The following is a 20,691-nucleotide window of genomic DNA, read 5'->3' as shown; positions in this document are numbered from 1 at the left end:
CCATGCCAGTAGGTATTACTCCGTCCGTGCCACCTGCGTGCATGCATGCACTTCTGCCATCCTCCACATCAGCATTTTTTTTAAATGGCACACGTTTTAAACTATGTACTAATTTTAATTAGCCAAGCGTATATTAGTAAATAATTCCGCGAATGGGTATCATAATTCGTGAAATAAGTCAAGATCAGAGAAAAAGCGTCTCCGAACTACTTTCTCTAAATCGAACGAGCGTGGAGGGACTAATTCCTGCCCTCTCTTCCACTCAAATAACTCAGCTGTCGTAGTACTAGTAGTTGAGAGACTTGAGGTTGCGCTTAGGCAATGATGAAACTAAGATGGCGTTTAAACCCAGACAGGATGAACGGGGGATAGCGAAATTGGTCACACATTGATTTGATGGGGACATCATTCTCACAGAGATAGTCGTTTACAAGCAAACGAGTCTTCAAAGTGGATCATCTTTACACTTATAATCAAACAGAAGTGGGTATATGGGGGAAGCGACGCTGAAAACGGCCAACCCTTACGTGAGCTATCTGGACCTTGCTTTCTAGCTAACGTTAGCTCGTAACATTACTAGCTACAGTAGCTAGCTCACCAGCGACAGCTAGCTAACGTAGATAACGTTAGCCAGCCGAGCTAAACAACAACAACACTGTCAACAGGGAGGAGGGTAGTCTCAGGAGAAATAATTGTCTACGGGATTGTCCGGAGTATTTTGATTCAAAATAAAACAATTAATATCTGTCTTGGGACAGGTACGAAACAGAGAAGGAACCAATATTTCCAGTGAAACTTCCACGCCAATTCGCAGTGCTACCCGAGACCGGAGGTGCTGCCTGGGATGGGCTGAAAAGTGGAGGCCGTAACGTTAGCTTCAGCCACCGTAATCGTGACCCAGTGCTGAACAATAGACCCCGTGAGCTTTCAAGACACCTACACGGCCCATCATATTATTGGTGACACCTGAATCCATAATTTCCTCTGATCACGTTGAACGTGTTAGGCAGAGTTGCTGTCCAAGTGCCTGCTAACGTTATCTAACATGTAAGTCTAATAACGTTAGCTATACTCTAGCTAGCCATATTTCTTATCCGGTAAGTTAGCTAAGATGCTAGCTTGAGAAATCCTAGTTAGCAACTAACCAACTAACTACAGTGAAACTTAAAGTAAACCAAACAGCTTGGGATTGTCTTAGCTTGTCAGTCACCAAGGACCTCCCGTTATGTAGCTAGCTATGTGACAAATGACCCATATTTTGTGATGTTTGACAATGGCTATATTCATTTGTTTCCTAACTTGAATCCCCATATTTGGTCTTGCAAATGGGAGCGTGGATGGATGCAACCAGGCCTTTAAATCCTGTGACGTTTTTATGTTGAGATTAGGGGCTTTAGCTATATTTAGAGAATGTGTCCAGCATTTGTGAAGCTTTCTCAAATGTCTTTATCATTATTTGCTATTGAAAGGAAATGTAGGAGGCCTTCAGATGGGTCCTGTGAAATCAATTGTAGGAAACAAACCATATCCCAGACAGTATGAGTCTTTTTATATCACCAAGTATCAACATACTTTGTTAGTTAGTGTATTATTTTCTGTTGATGACCAAACACCAATTTGACCTTAAGAGATGACAATGGCACCATGTAAGAAGTGCATTATTTGCTATGTCTGTAAGGTAAGGTAGGGGGAGGGGAGAACAGTTACAAAGAACGCCTCCCTCATATTGGGTTAACAGGTTTGGGATTTTGGTGTTTTACTAGATTGAAGGTTCCATGATGTTCCAAAGACTTATTCCAACTATTAGAACATGATTCAATTCAAAGACATTACTCACAAGTAGAAGAATCATGTAACGTTTGTGAAACAATGGCCATTCAAAATTGTAGGTTGTGTCCCTTAGGGCCCTTTGTTTGATCTGATGAAAAACAGACTCTAAAGCGTTGTTAATCTATCCAATTCAATTTATGGTACTGTACATATGCATTTTTGAAGAACTGGTAATCCCATAAGGAAAAATCCCTTGTGATTATTTTCTCCTTAGCCTAACTTTGAACCCGACGTGGACATTTTCAAGAAATGCATTTGAAATATACAATTTTTATAGTAGATGTGTTATGTAGAATGCGTTGTTTACAAAGACTCCAATAACTACATAAACAATGGATTAATACAATCTTAGGTTTGGGGTTATGATAGGGTAAGATGGTTTTTCCAGCCTTATAAGACATGCATAAATGTATTCTTCAAGAATCAATGGGTAGCCTATATATAGGGCCTGTATCATTCATTGAAATGACCATTGATTAGCAAGAAATCTTACATTGACTTCTCATGGTGACAGTTATTTTGACTGCCAATCTGTTTAGCTAAGTAAGTAGCTGCACTGTGTAGTGACTTGACATGCAGATTTGACCTTACCTGTTGCCAGGGCGATGGAGGGGGAAGACTTTGTGCCTCCTCCGGAGTGCCCAGTGTTCGAGCCGTCATGGGAGGAGTTTCAGGATCCCCTGGGCTACATTGCCAAGATCCGTCCAATTGCAGAGAAGTCTGGAATCTGCAAGATTCGTCCTCCTGCTGTAAGTGTTTACTGATGACATGCATCTATCATTTAACCCCATGAAACCTGTGTGGAGTTGAATATGGTTGTTTTCCTCTGACCTTAACCAATCTGGTGTAGTCTCACTGTTATTTGTGTGTCTAGCACACACAAGTACATTTTCTCTTTCTTACAAGCTGAGCACAGGATTGAGTGATTGCAGGATGACAAGTGTTTACATCAAACATAGACATTGATCAAAGCTTTCCTTTCCCCACAGGACTGGCAGCCACCCTTTGCTGTGGAGGTGGATAGCTTCCGCTTCACACCCCGTATACAGAGACTTAATGAGCTGGAGGTTCGTCTCTCTCCTCATATATTGTACTGTTGAGTCTCAGAAATGGAATGAATAGAACGGTCATCCCCATTCAAGTCAATGATGGCATAATGGGTAGACTGGCATCCATTTTGAGTGTAGCCATGCCAGGAAGTAAAAGCAGGAAGTGTACCTGTGCTGTGATTTCAGTCAACTCAACTGACATTACACAAAAGACATTCCATTGCATGAGCTACATCAGTTAGCATGATTTGAAAAAAATATTCTACATTACCATGGCAATCCATCATCAGGCAGCCATTGCTCATGTTAACATGAGTTTACCAGTCAAATTGCCAGGGTTAGAGCTTCCAAGCCTGTTCTATTTCTATGGGTTGATATTGAAGAACTGTTTTAGCAGTCACATGTTCTGGTTGACCCAAAGATTATATTTTAGTTTTCAGTCCATTCTAATAATATTCAATCCTGACCCCCCCCCCCCCCCCAGGCGGAGACACGAGTCAAGCTAAACTACTTGGACCGGATCGCCAAGTTCTGGGAGATCCAGGGATCCTCTCTCAAGATCCCAAACATCGAGAGGCGCATCCTGGACCTCTTCAGCCTGTCCAAGGTGCCAGAGCTGACTGACCCATTTTTTTATTTCTCAGTAAACCCCCTGTTGCATGTCTTTATTTCTGTAAAACAAAGAAATAACACGTTGAGACTCTTACCATTGCTAACACTATCCAATAGTACTTTAGCCAGTAAAACTGATTTGTCCGCACTTGTATTATTTTGTGTTGTAGGTTGTGATAGAGGAGGGAGGGTTTGATATAGTCAGTAAGGAGAGGCGCTGGGCTCGCGTGGCCCAGAAGCTTGGCTACCCTCCAGGCAAGAACATTGGCTCCCTCCTGCGCTCACACTACGAGAGGATTGTCTACCCCTTTGAGGTGTTCCACACTGGTGCCAGCCTGCCGGTAACGCTACTCACCCACTTTGCTCCTGCTCTTTTGTGCTTACACAAGCGATCTATCAACTCTGATCTATCAAATAGAATTCGACATGCATTAACTTACATTCTTTATTTGTTTAGTCAGTTACACTGTTTATAAATGGTGTCCATCCATAGTCATGAATGCAGAAGAGGGTTTAACCCCAGGATTTCTATGTGTAGCAGACTAAGCCAAAGCTATATGATGGAGAGGAGGTGCATAGAGAATACAAGCCCCACTCCATCCCCCTACGCCAGTCTGTCCAGCCCTCCAAGACGAGCAGCTACGGACGCAGAGCCAATCGTCTCCAGCCAGACGTGAGTGACAGCACCATGCTCCAATGACCGATGTACATAATTTCCCTCTTAACAGTATCAGTCGTGTGTGTATAGTTCACAGATACTAATAGAAGTTGGTTAATTTGACTAATTTCCATGATCATGTTGATCGTTCCAAGGATGTAAGCATTCACTCTCCACAGCCATAATCTGTTAGTAGCCTTATTTAACCAGTCTCGTTCAGAAATGGGGTCCAAATCTATTCATTGGGTGGCGATGTACTGTCTTCTGAGAACTGCTAGTGAAACTACTGCTCTGCACCGGTTCACAGATCTCAGCTAGGGTAACACCTGCCATTAACACATCTTACTCGTAGGTTTTTCACACTGATTGTTTTATCTTCTAGGTAGACTATCAGTGACGGATTTGGTTAGGCAGGAAGATAAAGTTGTCATACGCCCATACAATCGTGTAATAATACTCATCTTTTTGGCATTGAAAAACGGAATTACTTGTCATTCATATCGTTGTATTCCTAACTTAGTCCGATTTGAAATAACGTAATATCAAATTAGTCATTCATCCAAATGAATTGAATCTGAGTTCCAGCTCTTTCTCTCCAAATTGGAAAGGAACATCTAGATGGACCCGACGATGCGCTCAGAACGCAACCAGCATGCTTGCTCTGTGTACCGCTACACTGCTGCTATGGTGTCTGCTGCTACTGCCTTTTGCCACATGTTACACTAGCTCTCGTTATATGCTATATGTCACCCTATATCTTCCTTTCTCTCTCTCTTTCCCTCTTTAAACACCACGGATTGTTCATTTTGTCACCCCTGCCATTGAACATTGCTAACCCATTGTAGTTACCTGTAGGGTACCCATGTCTTTCACCCATAGAATACATTTTGTTTGTACCATTTTGCATTTTAAAGTGGTGGTGTGGTGAGATCTTTTGATTTGCTTCCTCATATGCTTTACTCCAGATTTGATTTGAACAATGGCAAGAAATGCTTAACGGGATAGTGTGAGATTTTGGACATCTACTTCCCCAGAGTTAGATGAACTCATGGATATCATTTTTGTGTGTCTGCCTCCAGTATGAAGGACGTTTAAGGTCGTTTTGTGTGTGAAAGCGAGCTTTCATAACAGCTTCAAGACAAATTATTAATGAACAGTAGCTTATTTTCCAAATATTCCAACCTAAGAAGGTATTGTCCTAAAGTTGCCACTTTCAAGAATGAAAGTCGATAGCCTAGTCTATTATTTGCAATAAATGTTATTGTCCAGGCTTGTATAGGCTAACCTAACTCAGCCCGGTCCTGATCAAACTCCCATCATTTGTGTGTCACACAGACACACACACACAAACCTGTTCCATGCTGAACTCCTCCACCAGAAATTAACATTAGAAAAGATTTGCCTGCATTTAGCCTCAGCCCAGGCTTTCAACAACATTATCTTACGTCATGATTCGTCTAGTTGTAGCATTCCATTTCACACGGTTATTTTAGGCAAGTTAAAAAATTAATAGTTTAAAATAAATGCGAATAGTTGGGTTGGTCAATATAACAGTGTGTTATGGGTACATAATCATGATGGGACAAAGGTTGCCCAACCGTAACTGGAAGTCTACCAGAACAGCTAGCACTGGATGCAGAGCTATAAAAATGGTATCTGTGATTTAATCTGACCCTGAGTAAATAGAGAAAGGGCTTAAAATCTTGCACTGTCCCATTAAACTTTCCACTGAGATATCATTGGCTTGGTCATAGCCCACCATAACAATCTGATGATATGGTTTTGTTTTAAACCCACGTATGCATCCTTGTGTGTGTTTAATTTTCCGCTGAAATGTTTTATTACCTAGACCAGGGGTCTCCAACCCTGTTCCTGGAGAGCTACCCTCCTGTGGACTTTCGCCCCAACCCAAGTTGTCACTAACCTAGTTCAGCTTATCAACCAGCTAACTGATTAGAATCGGGTGCGCTAGATGAGGGTTGGCGTGAACCTGCAGGACAGTAGCTCTCCAGGTACAGGGTTGGAGAGACCTAGGCTATGCGTTCTCTGAGGGCTCAGTTCTAAACAGATCAAAAAGACCTTGTGATGTGATCAGTACAAGCACAGCTATATTTGGCAAACACATGGTCTACCCACACCTATTATAGTCAAACACAAGTCATTCTATTTCATCACACCAGATTTCCATCTCTCCATATACCTTTTCACTCTTCCAATGGCAGTTTTTTCTCCTTAGCCATTTCTTTTTCTTCCTCCTCCTGTCTCAGTTCTTTGTTGCTGTTGTTGTCTTCCTATGCAGGGTCCAGAGGATTCTGCCCCCCACCCTCTCTCCACTGGCTCTCAACACATCTCTACATCGGTACTGCCTGTCTCTCTTGAGCACAATGCGAGTCCTCGCTCTATCCCGGGCTTACCTTGCCCCATGTCTCTATCTGGCTCGGTTTCTCGAGCAGCAAACCCCTCGCTCTCTCCCGGCTCTACCCTTGCCCCATGTCTCTATCTGGCTCGGTTTCTCTAGCAGCAAACCCCTCGCTCTCTCTCTCACCTTTTTTTTTTGCAGCAGCAGCAGGCCCCTTGCCATCCTTTTCTAACGCTTAACAAACATCACCATTCAACAGCCTAGCATCAAGCTTTAGATGTCTTTGGCCCTTATTCCTCTCACCCACCCACTCACTCACTGTTTGTCCCTGGCAACAACTTATGGAAATGAATAAGCAATTATCTGTCTGGCCTGTACTTGTTTATGAAATCAGTGTGAATCTCTCTCTCTCCCGTCTTATCTCTTTACTGTTAGTAAGTCTCTGTGCGTCCTTTCTTAATGCTTCCATTCCCTCACTTCTGCAGTGCTATTGTGTGACTGCATGTGTTCTGCTGAGTGCAGTTGAACACCAGTAGGTTGTGTTTGACAAGAACCCTGTTAGACACTCCACTTGGCCTTTTGAGAAAGTAAAATATTTGGAAAATGCAAACACAGCTTTGTACATTTTATGCTCTGAAGCATTGCCCCTTCAAAAGTTTTACAGATTTAGGATCTGAGGTAGATGACGCCTCACCACCTCGACTTGAGTCCATTTTTAATTGTATTAGTCACTCAGTTCAGCTGAGTTGAGACTTGTATGTAGGTTCCCCAAATGAGTTTCCTTTGTTGGTACGTGTGTCTAGACGTGTGTTTGGATGCTTTTTCTTATAACACGGTGGTGGGTCATTACCTTTGTTTAATAACTGTCAATAGTCAAAGATGTACTACTATTTTCCCTTATCCTCACACCATCTCCTGACCCCTTGACCCTTCTGCTTCTCCATTCCCTCTCAGTATACCTGAAAGTGTATTGGTGTTGCTCCCATCACATCTCCATACTGACTTTTTGCCATCTGTCACCCTAGCCTGATCCCACAGAGGAGGACATAGAGAAGAACCCAGAGCTGAAGAAACTACAGATTTACGGTGCAGGGCCTAAGATGATGGGGCTAGGACTGGTGCCCAGGAATAAGAGCATTCCCAAGAAAGGTAACACAACTCTGCTACAATCCTTCACCCCCCCTACCTGGGTCTGAAATGTGGGCTCTGGTCATAAAGTAGTATCATATAGAATACGGTGCGATTTTGGATGCGTGTTGACCACTTCTCCGATTTCCCCTCCTTCCAGAAGAGCTGCCTCAGACTGTGACTGTCCGGGCTGCAGCTCCTGCTGTCCAGGTCAAGGAGCAGCCAGGGGAGGTCAAAGAGAAAGGAGGAGATGGCAGCACAACCACAACGGCTCCTCCTCCTCCCTCTGATGCCATGATAAAGAGTGAGGTGAAGAAAGAGGAAGAGAAACATGAAGGTGGAGAAGCTCATGACAACGGGGACCAAGACAGTGGTGAAAATGGTGACGGGCCCTGCACCAAGATGACCATGAGGCTAAGACGTAACCTCGGCAACCCTCAGTTTGTAAGGGCCTTAGCCTACATTCACGCTTAGATTAAGGCTTATCCTGGACCAAGAAGCATGATCACTGGAGATTCTCTGTCTGGGAATCCAGCCCTGTAGGTTATGTCTGATCCAAAATCAGATGTTATAGATATTTGAATCATAAGGTGGCAATTTAAATGGGCAAATAAATAAAGCTAGTTGAACACCATCTATGCTGCCAGTAATTTAATGGGTGAACAATTTCCATTTACTATTTTGTTAGTCAGCTCCTTTCCAACGTATTTGAGTGTGGCAATTTAAATGCAGAACTTTAATTCTGTTTCACTGATCCGTTCTGTGTTCTGCTTAGGTGGATTCGTTTGTGTGCCGGATGTGTGGCCGTGGCGACGAGGATGAGAAGCTCCTGCTGTGTGACGGTTGTGATGACAACTACCACACCTTCTGTCTGCTGCCCCCTCTCACCGAGGCCCCCAAGGGCAACTGGCGCTGCCCAAAATGTGTGGCCGAGGTGAGAGCGTCATAAACCACGTTTCCATCCACAGAGTAGTCATACCGTCTAAAAAATAAATGCTGCCAGGTAATTTGTTCAATCGACATAGTGGGATCTTTTTGTGTCGGTAAAAGTAATTACCGGTATGGGAGAAATGGCAGTGGAAACAGGTATTTTTATTTATGCGTAAATATTGATATATTAACCATCATATGGAAGTAAACTTGAGTCACGAGATGACATGTTGTGTGGTCCTCCCACTACGACTCATCAGCAAAGCATGGGGTTTATTAGGCTAGAGATGAAATAAATTATGATCAACTTCACTGGGTGGTGGAAGTGCACGGTGATGAGTTTGACGCTCCTTTCCAATAAATATCGAGGGTCTTATTCTGGTGACATGATGATTGATGCTTGACTGCTGTTTGACAAATGTTAATATTATCTTATCCATAATAATCTCATACTATCCTACCCACACAGCCTACCCCCACTGTATCTGCAAGCTGTTGGCTAGAGTGCACGTGCGTAGACCAGAGTAGACACATTTTCTATTTTACCCAACAGTTTTTGTGACCAAACTATCAGTATAGTAGAAAATGTGATGGAAACACATTGAACTTCGATTTTTTATTTATTTTATTCGGTACATGAGAAAGTCCATTTTGTGTGCACTACGTCATCGCGCACAGGTTTTTATCTGCAACAAGTCCGTTTGGTGGAAACACGCATATTTTCTTTATGCAGATATTTGAATAGTCACATTCATCTGTCACCAATTGGATGGAAAACTAGCTATTGAGACCTACAACATCCTGTTTTCAAACAAACATCCTGCTATGTGGCTGCAGCCATCCACTGTCTAATTAATCTGGAGCCTCTGCGTGTATATTTTAACCTGAGGAGTCTGGAGTCATTGAAGCAGGTTTCTGGCAGATGTAGCTTGTAGGGGAAACGTGTGTTTGATGGAACCCGGGGCTGGACGCCTGGTCAGGAGAATTCTGTCTATTGAACACAGGCTATTGACATGTAAACCTGTCAGGAAAAACACTGGGCGTAAACTTTTGCCTTATAGTCATCTGTATGTCTGGTAATTATTTGATTTGCCTCCATCCAATCCAATTCTTCAGTGGCCTCTTGTCTGCCTCGCCTCTTCTTCCCTCCAGGAGTGTAAGAGGCCAGCGGAGGCCTTTGGTTTTGAGCAGGCTACTAGAGAATACACCCTGCAGAGTTTTGGGGAGATGGCCGACACCTTCAAAGCAGACTACTTCAACATGCCTGTCCATGTAAGTGCGCCTGTACAAACTATAAGTGAATGCTTTGCTCTGATGTGGAGATCAACTAGTCCTTACTAATGAAGACATGCTAGTTGACTATATTGATACATTATTCTTCTCCCATATGATTTTTTTTGTTGGTGTACAAACGTCTGTGTGTGTCTAGATGGTTCCGACAGAGCTGGTGGAGAGAGAGTTCTGGCGGTTGGTCAGTAGTATAGAGGAGGACGTGACAGTGGAGTATGGAGCAGACATCCACTCTAAAGATTTTGGCAGTGGATTCCCCATGAACAACGGCATGAAGAACCTCTCACAAGAGGAAGCGGTAACTAGCTATCAGCCTTTTCATATCTCACTCCTGTTGTTTTCTCCTTTTCCTTATATTAGTTCTTTAAATATATAGTTATTTAAATATACAGTGTTTGTCTAATCTGCTCTCATTGATATGCCATTAATATGATACTTGCACAACATGTATAAAACAATATATATTACAATATATAAACCTGCACAGTTTAGTCTGACCCTCTTGCTGCCCTCTTCTGTGTCTGTCTGCAGGACTATGCCCGGAGCGGCTGGAACCTGAACGTGATGCCGGTTCTGGAGCAGTCTCTGCTGTGCCACATCAACGCAGACATCTCTGGCATGAAGGTGCCCTGGCTTTACGTGGGCATGGTCTTCTCCGCTTTCTGCTGGCACATCGAAGACCACTGGAGCTACTCCATCAACTACCTGCACTGGTAAAGAGGACACTAACTGTACAGTACACAAAACATTACAGCCCCTACGGGAGACACGGGGTATTAATAGGTAGTTCATCTGTAGATGGTTGTCCTTTTATGTCCGATAGCTTTATACAGGACAATGTACTGACTGACTGATAGATATGGTTAGTGAGAACCTGTTCGCATCCCCCCCCTCTCTCTGTTCCTCTCTCTCCCCTCGCTGTCCCCTTTACCTCTCCCTGTCCCCCTCTCCTCCTCCAGGGGTGAGCCTAAGACGTGGTACGGAGTTCCCTCTGTAGCAGCAGAGCGGTTAGAGGAGGTGATGAAGAAGCTGACCCCAGAGCTGTTTGAGTTCCAGCCTGACCTCCTTCACCAGCTGGTCACTATTATGAACCCCAACATCCTCATGGCCCATGGGGTCCCGGTAAGTCACACACACACACCAGAGTATGTGAGCGGAGAGTGGAGCGTTCCCAATTTGACTGGAGCGTGGAGCGAGTTTCCCAAACGCTGGAGCGTCGGCCTTCTCGCCCGCTCCAATTTCACTTCACAAGCTCAGGGCATGCCCGGCCCAGCATGCATTTGTAGTCTACTTGTGTGCTGCTATAGCCCCTTGCTTTAGCTGCTGCTATTTTCATAAAGAAACTGATAAAACACACAGGTGCTAAATCAAGGTGACTGACAGTGAGGGAAAAAAGTATTTGATCCCCTGCTGATTTTGTATGTTTGCCCACTGATAAAGAAATGATCAGTCTATAATTTTAATGGTAGTTTTATTTGAACCGTGAGAGACAGAATAACAACAAAAAATCCAGAAAAACACGTCAAACATGTTAAATTGATTTGCATTTTAATGAGGGAAATAAGTATTTGACCCCCTCTCAATCAGAAAGATTTATGGCTCCCAGGTGTCTTTTATGCAGGTAACGAGCTGAGATTAGGAGCACACTCTTAAAGGGAGTGCTCCTAATCTCAGCTTGTTGCCTGTATAAAAGACACCTGCCCACAGAAGCAATCAATCAATCAGATTCCAAACTCTCCACCATGGCCAAGACCAAAGAGCTCTCCAAGGATGTCAGGGACAAGATTGTAGACCTACACAAGGCTGGAATGGGCTACAAGACCATCGCCAAGCAGCTTAGTGAGAAGGTGACAACAGTTGGTGCGATTATTCACAAATGGAAGAAACACAAAAGAAATGTCTTTCTCCCTCGGCCTGGGGCTCCATGCAAGATCTCACCTCGTGTAGTTGCAATGATCATGAGAACGGTGAGGAATCAGCCCAGAACTACATGGGAGGATCTTGTCAATGATCTCAAGGCAGCTGGGACTATAGTTACCAAGAAAACAATTGGTAACACACTATGCCGTGAAGAACTGAAATCCTGCAGCGCCCACAAGGTCCCCCTGCTCAAGAAAGCACATATACATGCCCGTCTGAAGTTTGCCAATGAACATCTGAATGATTCAGAGGACAACTGGGTGAAAGTGTTGTGGTCAGATGAGACCAAAATGGAGCTCTTTGGCATCAACTCAACTCGCCGTGTATGGAGGAGGAGGAATGCTGCCTATGACCCCAAGAACACCATCCCCACCGTCAAACATGGAGGTGGAAATGTTGTGCTTTGGGGGTGTTTTTCTGCTAAGGGGACAGGACAACTTCACCGCATCAAAGGGACGATGGACGGGGCCATGTACCGTCAAATCTTGGGTAAGGAGAACCTTCCCTCAGCCAGGGCATTGAAAATGGGTCGTGGATGGGTATTCCAGCATGACAATGACCCAAAACACATGGCCAAGGCAACAAAGGAGTGGCTCAAGAAGAAGCACATTAAGGTCCTGGAGTGGCCTAGCCAGTCTCCAAACCTTAATCCCATAGAAAATCTGTGGAGGGAGCTGAAGGTTCGAGTTGCCAAACGTCAGCCTCGAAACCCTAATGACTTGGAGAAGATCTGCAAAGAGGAGTGGGACAAAATCCCTCCTGAGATGTGTGCAAACCTGGTGGCTAACTACAAGAAGTGTCTGACCTCTGTGATTGCCAACAAGGGTTTTGCCACCAAGTACTAAGTCATGTTTTGCAGAGGGGTCAAATACTTATTTCCCTCATTAAAATGCAAATCATTTTATAACATTTTTGACATGCGTTTTTCTGGATTTTTGCTTTTATTCTGTCTCTCACTGTTCAAATAAACCTACCATTAAAATTATAGACTGATCATTTCTTTGTCGGTGGGCAAACGTACAAAATCAGCAGGGGATCAAATACTTTTTTCCCTCACTGTACAAAGATGAAGAGCTAGAGAGGGAGTGTGGCGATGTAATGTCCACAACTAAAGAATCATCGTGGAGTCTGAAAAGACAGGTATCCCGAAAGCATGAGGGTGTCCTTGGTACGTGTGCAGGCTAACAGAAAGAAATGGGTAGTTAGCTAAGTGTGTCATTGTAGCAAAGTATTTCTAAACCAAAAATCTGATCACTTAAAATGTTTGTTCTGTTATCTAGACAACAGGCAGTCATTGATTTTGGCCCAATAGGCCTGGCATATTACCTCTTCAAGGAGCTTTCTGTTTTTATAGGGTTATTTTACTTCAAATCCTTTAGGCCTACATACAGAAAGAAAAACTACTACACCCAGCCTGGCAAGAGTGGCCCAAAAGGGTGTTTAGCATCCCCAGTGGCTCTGCAAGGCTCCTGGCCTGCTTTCCAGGCACCATCACATGAGCCTGAAGACACAGACTGGCCAAACTTGTGTTTCTAAAATTGAATTCGAAGGCGCTGTGGATGGAGCCTCGTAAGGCATTTTTCGTTTAATTTGTAATTAATTCTAAGTCACAGCCTATATGTGCAATTTATAGACTAATGATTTAATAAAACACGTTTGACCAAATGCTGAGTGCTTAATGTCCCTTCCAGCCTAGTGTGTCGTACTTGCAAATGCTTCACAATTTTTTTTTATTTGTAGGCCTTGAAATAATATAGCCTAAATAATTAACTTGTGTATTTAAAAAATAAAATCTTAGCCTTCCTGTCTGGTTCCTGACCTAGTTAGTGTTTTTAAATACTGTTTAATACGAACATGAGCGCTTCTTAGTCACCTTTTCATGTTCTTTATTAAAATACTTTTGATTAAAATCATATGGTTTGGTTTCAATACTTCAAAACCAGACGGTAGGTCTAGGTAGTAACAAAAATAGATGGGTGTTTAAAAAGTGATTTTAATGAATGGAGCGGCAGAGTGGGGAGGTTTTTTAGGGCAGAGTTGGAGAGGACGTGGAGCACCGCTCCATGAGCGGCTTTTCCCGACCGCTCAACTCCACTCACTTACTCTGACACACACACACACACACACACTTACTTAGGATTGCAAGTGTAACACACTACCTCTCATACCCATACTACACCTCATTATATTATGGAGTTGAAATTATGACAAATAACTGTGAAATATTTGTAGACAATGGCCATTCTGATGACCCCCTTGTGGCTTTTGATCGACAGGTTGTGCGCACCAACCAATGTGCTGGCGAGTTTGTCATCACTTTCCCCAGAGCTTACCACAGCGGCTTCAATCAGGGATACAACTTTGCTGAAGCTGTCAACTTTTGCACTGCAGACTGGGTAAGGCTCTCATCTGTGTCCTGAGAACTAAACTGACTCTAATCTTCCCAACTAGGTCTCTATACCTACCTAATGGGAGTGTCGTACGTTGTTTTCAAATTGTCTCTTGCATTCACCCGTTCCCCCCCAGCTGCCCGCAGGGCGCTCCTGTATCGAGCACTACCGTCGTCTGCGACGGTACTGTGTTTTCTCCCACGAGGAGCTGACCTGTAAGATGGCCGCCTGCCCAGAAAAGCTAGACCTCAACCTGGCCGCTGCCACGCACAGAGAGATGTTCAGCATCGTCCAGGAGGAGAGGGAGCTACGCAAGGGCTTGCTGGAGAGGGTGAGACTAATACATTTGAAGGGAATGGATGTTTACTCTGGGTCTCCTATAGGCCTGTCTGTGCTTTGGTCACTGACTTGAGCAGTCAGTGAAATGACTTTGTGGTGTGTGTTAGCTGTTTGATTGTTGTAGCTTCTTGTGCTATATTGACTGTTTGGTTTATGTGAGTTAGTGGTGTATGTTGTGTAATACTGACTGTGTGTGTAAAGCAGTGTTGCTTGGCTGTGTGTGGTTTCTTAAATCCCTGTGTGTGTGTGTTCTCTCAGGGCATCACAGAGGCTGAGAGGGAGGCCTTTGAGCTGCTACCTGATGATGAGAGGCAGTGTGATAATTGCAAGACCACCTGCTTCCTGTCGGCCCTGGCCTGTTCAAACTGCACTGAACGCCTCGTCTGTCTCTACCACACTCAGGACCTCTGTAACTGCCCCACAGACAAACTCTACCTCAGGTGCGACTGACTGACTGAGTCTCTCTCTCTCTCTCTACGTATCCTTTCTTTACCGCTAGCGCCTCACACCTGACTCCGCCTCTGTTTTTCTTCTCCCTACAGGTACAGGTACACACTGGATGAGCTGCTGGCCATGTTACACCGGCTCAAAGTGCGAGCCGAGTCATTTGATTCCTGGGCCAACAGAGTGAAAGAGGCTCTGGAGCAGGAAGAGGGCAACAAGACAGGTCAGAACTACACACCCATAGACACAAACTATACACTTGACAAGTATATCGCTCTATACTCTTGTGTGGCTGAACTACACTTCTGTGGCTGAATAATGTCCCCAAAGAAATGTCTTAAGAGTGAATGAAAATGCATATTGACTTTGAGTTGATGTTTCTCCAGGCGTCATGGATCTGGAGGTGCTGAAGGCAGAGGCAGCAGAGAAGAAGTTTCCTGACAACGAGCTGCTCCAGAGACTCAACACTGCCCTCACTGACACACAGCACTGTCAGCACACCAGCACTGAGCTCCTCAACAAGACACTGACCAGGTAACACACACTGCCATACCCAATGCATTTAGCTCCACGGTGACTCACATACACCATAACAAACATTGCTGTGTATGTGTTGCAGGAGGATGACCCTGGCTGAACTCAAGGCTCTAGTGGAGAAGATGGAGAACCTGCCTTGTGTGATAAGCCAGCTGGAGGACGTACAGGTGAGTAGCCTCCAGCTGGACCTGAGCCACCAGAGAGAACCAGTAACTCTGCTGTAGCGTTGTTAATGTCCGGCCCTCTTCCTTCCCTACTTCCTCTCATTCCTTTTTAATTCCCCCTCTCTCAGGCGGTCCTGCGTACGATAGAGGAGTTCCAGACTCAGGCCCAGGCTCTAGCGAGCGACAGGGACTGGCGGCGAGACGCCCCTCCCCCAGAGCAGCTCCAGGCCCTGTTGGAGCAGGGGGCCGGCTTACCTGTCGATGCCCCTGAGTGTGAGCTCCTGAAGGGGATGCAGGAGCAGAGCCGCTGGCTAGGCGAGGTGCGCCGGACCCTGGGGCCCGAGGGGAGTGAGGTGACCCTGGTGGTCCTCAGGAACCTGATGGAGGCGGGCTGCATCGTGCCCCAGAGCGTCTCTGTGGAAACGGCCATGGCAGAGCTGCAGGAGCTGCTGACGATAGCAGAACGCTGGGAGGAGAAGGCCCAGATCTGTTTGGAGCAACGGTGAGGGACACCGACACCTCATACTGACTCACTCTTTCTCTCCTCACTGTCTCACCCACACACACTCATCTCTCTTTCTTTTAGACTCACTCACTGTTCTCAGGTTGTTTTGCTCTTCCTAATGGCCCTCTCTCTCCTGGTGAGATTGCAGGCAGAAGCACCCTCTGTCCACCTTGGAGGCCATAGTGAACGAGGCCCAGCTCATCCCAGTCAAGCTGCCCAACATCCTGTCTCTCCGGGGCTGTCTGAGCCGGGCCAGGGCCTGGGTCACTGACCTGGAGGAGATCCAGGCAAGTAGCACCAACTCTTACTGTCTGTCATAACCTGGGCCACGTTCAATTGGCAAACGTTGTGCAATGATGCAGATAGGATATGCATGAATACCGGTCAGAGAAGTATGCTTGTTCTACAATGTACATGTCTATCACATTGTTCCACAAAGTTGTGCCCTACTAAATGTAATCCAGGCTTGTACTCTCTTCCGCTCATGTGTGCGTGTACTGTAGAATGGGGAGCACTACCCGTGTCTGGATGACCTGGAGGGCCTGGTGGCGATAGGTAGAGACCTGCCAGTCAGGATGGAGGAGCTGAGGCAGCTGGAGCTGCAGGTAGCCAGCGCCCACTCCTGGAGAGACAAGGCCTCTAAGACCTTCCTGAAGAAGAGCAGCCAGCACAGCCTGCTACAGGTCAGACAGGCCAGGGGTGGAGCTTGTGTGCGCCTGCTTAGTTCTTCATTTACAGTTGTTTTGCACTGCACTGGTTAAAAAGGATTTGCTGCACATATCAATCACGCTTAGTGGGTAGGGAGGGAAGCCTTGGGACATAGTCAGTATCCATCTACACACTTTGTTGAACTGACTCTTGGGTGTATGTGAACATTGTCAGCCCTGACATGTCTTTCTATGTGAGTGTATTAGCCAGTAATGTTGTGTGTGTGTGTGTGTGTGTTAACATGTGACTCTTACTAACACCTTGAGCCTCACAACTTTGTCTTGCTGTAGGTGTTGTGTCCATGCGTGGAGAAGCGTAAAGCGAGGGGAGAGGAGACGGGTTGTTTAGATGACACTGATACCAACACTCTGGGCCTTTCTGCTCAGGACCTGAGAGACCCTGGAGCCATTGTGAGTCTGCATGGAGTCTGGCCTAGCCAGGATCTAGTCTGTTCAGTGTGTTAATGTTACCTACCAGTTTCACAATGTCATATCCAAACAACTTGATTAGTCTTAAGGCAGTTTCTATTAGGGCTACAGCGACACTTCAGTCACATACAAACGGCATGCAGAGACCATTAAAAAGTGCATAATCCGTCTGTCCCCCTCTAGGTGACGGCGTTTAAAGAAGGAGAGCACCAGGAGAAAGGGGCTCTGCTGAGGCTCCAGCAGGTCAACCTGTCTAAACCAGGTGTGGAGAAGAAAGCCGAGAAAGAGGTAAAGACTGAGCAGGAGGACAAGGAGAACGGAGGTGGGAGGTGGGAGGACACCATGGAGCTAGACACAGCCCTCCACTCTGAGAACTGTGGAAAGGGGAACGGGGACAGTAACCACACAACGACAGGCAGCAGCACTCCTCCTCAGTCAGTGTGTGTGTGTGGCCGGGCGCCTCGCCCCCCTCTGCTGCGCTGCCACCTGTGTAAAGACTGGTTCCACGGTGGGTGTGTCCCGTTCCCCTCCCTCCTGCTCCCCTCCTCAGCACCCCCCACCAACCCCCTCTGCTGGTGGGACTGGGACTCACGCTTCCTGTGCCCCCGGTGCCAGCGCTCGCGGCGCCCGCGTCTGGAGACCATCCTGGCCCTGCTGGTGGCGCTCCAGAGGCTGCCCGTCCGTCTGCCAGAGGGAGAGGCTCTGCAGTGTCTCACAGAGAGGGCCATCACCTGGCAGGGGCGCGCCAAGGAGGCACTGGACACCCCCGAGATACAAGGGGCACTAGAGAGGCTGCAGGAGCTCAAACAGAACCAGCCTCACAGGGAGGGAGAGGAGGAAGAGGACGGGAAGAAAGGGAACTCTGAGTCGGTGATAGTGCTGTCGGATTCGGAGGGAGGGGAGGGAGAGGGAGTGATAGACCTCACAGAGGAGAACTCTCCCAAGAAGAAAGAGATGAACGGTGGCACGCAGGCTGGATGTGAAAACGGCGTAAGCCGTTACAATGTAACAGGTCAGTAGCCAATATTGTAACACCTCCAGTCCATGATGTAACCCAGTAGACTTTTTCCCCCTGTGTCTGACTGTACCCCTCTGAACCTCCACCCAGGTGTGGGCTCTCTGCTGCCGCTGGTCCCGTCACTAAAAGGCCCAGTGATAGAGCTGTCCCTGACCACCAGGACCCAGCTAGAGGAGTTGCAGCTGGAGGGAGACCTGCTGGAGGTGTCTCTGGACCAGACCAGCACCATCCACAGGGTCCTCCAGGCTGCTTCAGAGCCACAGAGACATACACTCCAAACACTCATACTGGTGAGTGACCAGGAGACCTTTACCCTTTAGCTGTGTATGTTGTAATAGCTTAACTCCAATGGTGTTGGTCCTTTGACATTTCCCATTTAGTTACAGTCAGTAGCTCTATTAGTTTTAAACTGTCTGAATAGCATGGGTTGATGTATCATGTTTTGTCCTGACTCCCCCTCTCTCTCCAGATTGAGCTCCAGGAGCAGAAAGGAGCGGGCCGTGGGGGGCGGGCCAAGGACAAGAGGAAGAGGAAGAGCCAGAGGGGCGACACAGGGGCGGAGGGAGGACCCCTGTCCCAGGACACCTCAGAGTCCAAGAAGACCCGGCCCCTCAACCACACTCCCTCACACATTCCCATCCAGGCACGCCCTGAGGTAACGCTCACCCAGGCACGCCCTGGGGTAACGCTCACCCAGGCACGCCCTGGGGTAACGCTCACCCAGGCACGCCCTGAGGTAACGCTCACCCAGGCACGCCCTGAGGTAACGCTCACCCAGGCACGCCCTGGGGTAACGCTCACCCAGGCACGCCCTGAGGTAACGCTCACCCAGGCACGCCCTGAGGTAACGCTCACCCAGGCACGCCCTGGGGTAACGCTCACCCAGGCACGCCCTGGGGTAACGCTCACCCAGGCACGCCCTGGGGTAACGCTCACCCAGGCACGCCCTGGGGTAACGCTCACCCAGGCACGCCCTGGGGTAACGCTCACCCAGGCAGGCCCTGGGGTAACGCTCACCCAGGCAGGCCCTGGGGTAACGCTCACCCAGGCAGGCCCTGGGGTAACGCTCACCCAGGCAGGCCCTGGGGTAACGCTCACCCAGGCACGCCCTGGGGTAACGCTCACCCAGGCAGGCCCTGGGGTAACGCTCACCCAGGCAGGCCCTGGGGTAACGCTCACCCAGGCCCCACCGCTTTTGTTTTGCTCTTTTGTTTATTTTCTATTTTTAGTCCCTCGTGTGTTTTTTACAACCTTTGTTCGAGGTAATTAGTTGCATTACTTATTTGAAAGAAGTTGAACCAGTTAAACTCATGCTTCTCTCTCTCTCTCTCTCCAACGGTCTTTGTCTCCCTCTCTTCCTCAGATCTTATGATATGGTTATGGATGCAACACTGGAGAAAGGAATGGTCAGACGTTTGGAGATAATAGAATGGACAGATCACTCTGGGCCGGAAGACAGCGTCAAACTGTGGAAGGAAAGATGCAGGCCATCCCCCCTCGTCTACAGCTCCCCCCCTCGTCTACAGCCCCACCATCTATCCCCCCCCGTCTACAGCCCCGCCATCTATCCCCCCCGTCTACAGCCCCGCCATCTATCCCCCCGTCTACAGCCCCGCCATCTATCCCCCCCGTCTACAGCCCCGCCATCTATCCCCCCCCGTCTACAGCCGACAGCCCCGCCATCTATCCCCCCGTCTACAGCCCCGCCATCTATCCCCCCCGTCTACACCTCCCCCCGTCTACAGCCCCCCGTCTATCCCGTCTTCTTAAACACTAACACAGTGATTCTCTCTTTCTGAGCTCCTACATCTATATTCTACACTCCTGTCTAATTCTCTTGCCCTCCCACTCTATTCTGATCTTTCTCTTCTGCCCTGTACTTTACACCCCCCCTCTGTCTGTCTTTCGCTATCTACCTCTCTCCATCCTCCCGGTGAACGTTTTCGGAGTGTGTGAGCTGGCTTCGTCATTGGAGAGTCTTAAGTAGGGATCCAGGTCAGTCAGTCAGTATGCTGTGTGTTTTCAGCTCTATTAAATGCTAGTTTGGAACAAGCCTCAGACAGACAGACACAGTGATCTGGTTAAGTTGACCCACACATACCCACTTACTGAAGTAGAAATGAATGATATTGATTTATTTTTCTGGGGTTTTTGGGCATGAAGCTTACTTACAGCTGAAGTTCAGTACAGTGGAAGGTTGTGAATCACAGCAGATCATAGGTGTCGATGGTCACCGTGGTAACACTTGTATTTTTTTGTATTTGATCTTGTTTGTTGAGGCTGGGTTGTCAGAGGGGATTTTGCATTTTGAATAAAACCCATTTGGATATTTTGGGAATGTTTTTTGGTGCTACTTTCCCAAAATAGGTATCTCTTTCACTT

General features: G+C 46.8%; 1 protein-coding gene across 7 annotated transcripts; it reads left to right on the top strand.

Annotated features, from left to right (window-relative positions):
- The first annotated feature begins 260 nt into the window (after positions 1 to 260).
- Positions 261 to 19,940, top strand: LOC106567237 (lysine-specific demethylase 5C). Of its 7 annotated transcripts, XM_014136285.2 has the most exons (29): positions 262 to 527; positions 759 to 1,047; positions 2,432 to 2,579; positions 2,820 to 2,897; positions 3,364 to 3,486; positions 3,662 to 3,832; positions 4,030 to 4,164; positions 6,449 to 6,508; positions 7,534 to 7,657; positions 7,797 to 8,080; positions 8,412 to 8,570; positions 9,719 to 9,838; positions 9,996 to 10,154; positions 10,388 to 10,569; positions 10,816 to 10,978; positions 14,053 to 14,172; positions 14,303 to 14,497; positions 14,764 to 14,945; positions 15,048 to 15,172; positions 15,336 to 15,483; positions 15,569 to 15,653; positions 15,779 to 16,152; positions 16,304 to 16,442; positions 16,659 to 16,838; positions 17,154 to 17,273; positions 17,475 to 18,303; positions 18,400 to 18,599; positions 18,779 to 18,964; positions 19,673 to 19,940. In XM_014136285.2, coding segments are annotated over exons 2-29 (4,800 nt in total). In that variant the 5' UTR covers positions 262 to 527; positions 759 to 1,045; the 3' UTR covers positions 19,682 to 19,940. The 7 variants fall into 7 exon arrangements, with proteins under 7 accessions (XP_013991762.2, XP_013991761.2, XP_013991759.2 ...); XM_014136287.2 differs by having other exon boundaries at positions 261 to 959; XM_014136286.2 differs by having other exon boundaries at positions 261 to 1,047; positions 4,033 to 4,164.
- Positions 19,941 to 20,691: the final 751 nt, after the last annotated feature.

This window comes from Salmo salar, chromosome ssa13 (assembly GCF_905237065.1).
Source record: "Salmo salar chromosome ssa13, Ssal_v3.1, whole genome shotgun sequence".
Lineage (NCBI taxonomy): Eukaryota > Metazoa > Chordata > Actinopteri > Salmoniformes > Salmonidae > Salmo > Salmo salar.
Note: the sequence above shows the minus strand (reverse complement) of the source record. Positions and strands in the feature narration are given on the sequence as shown.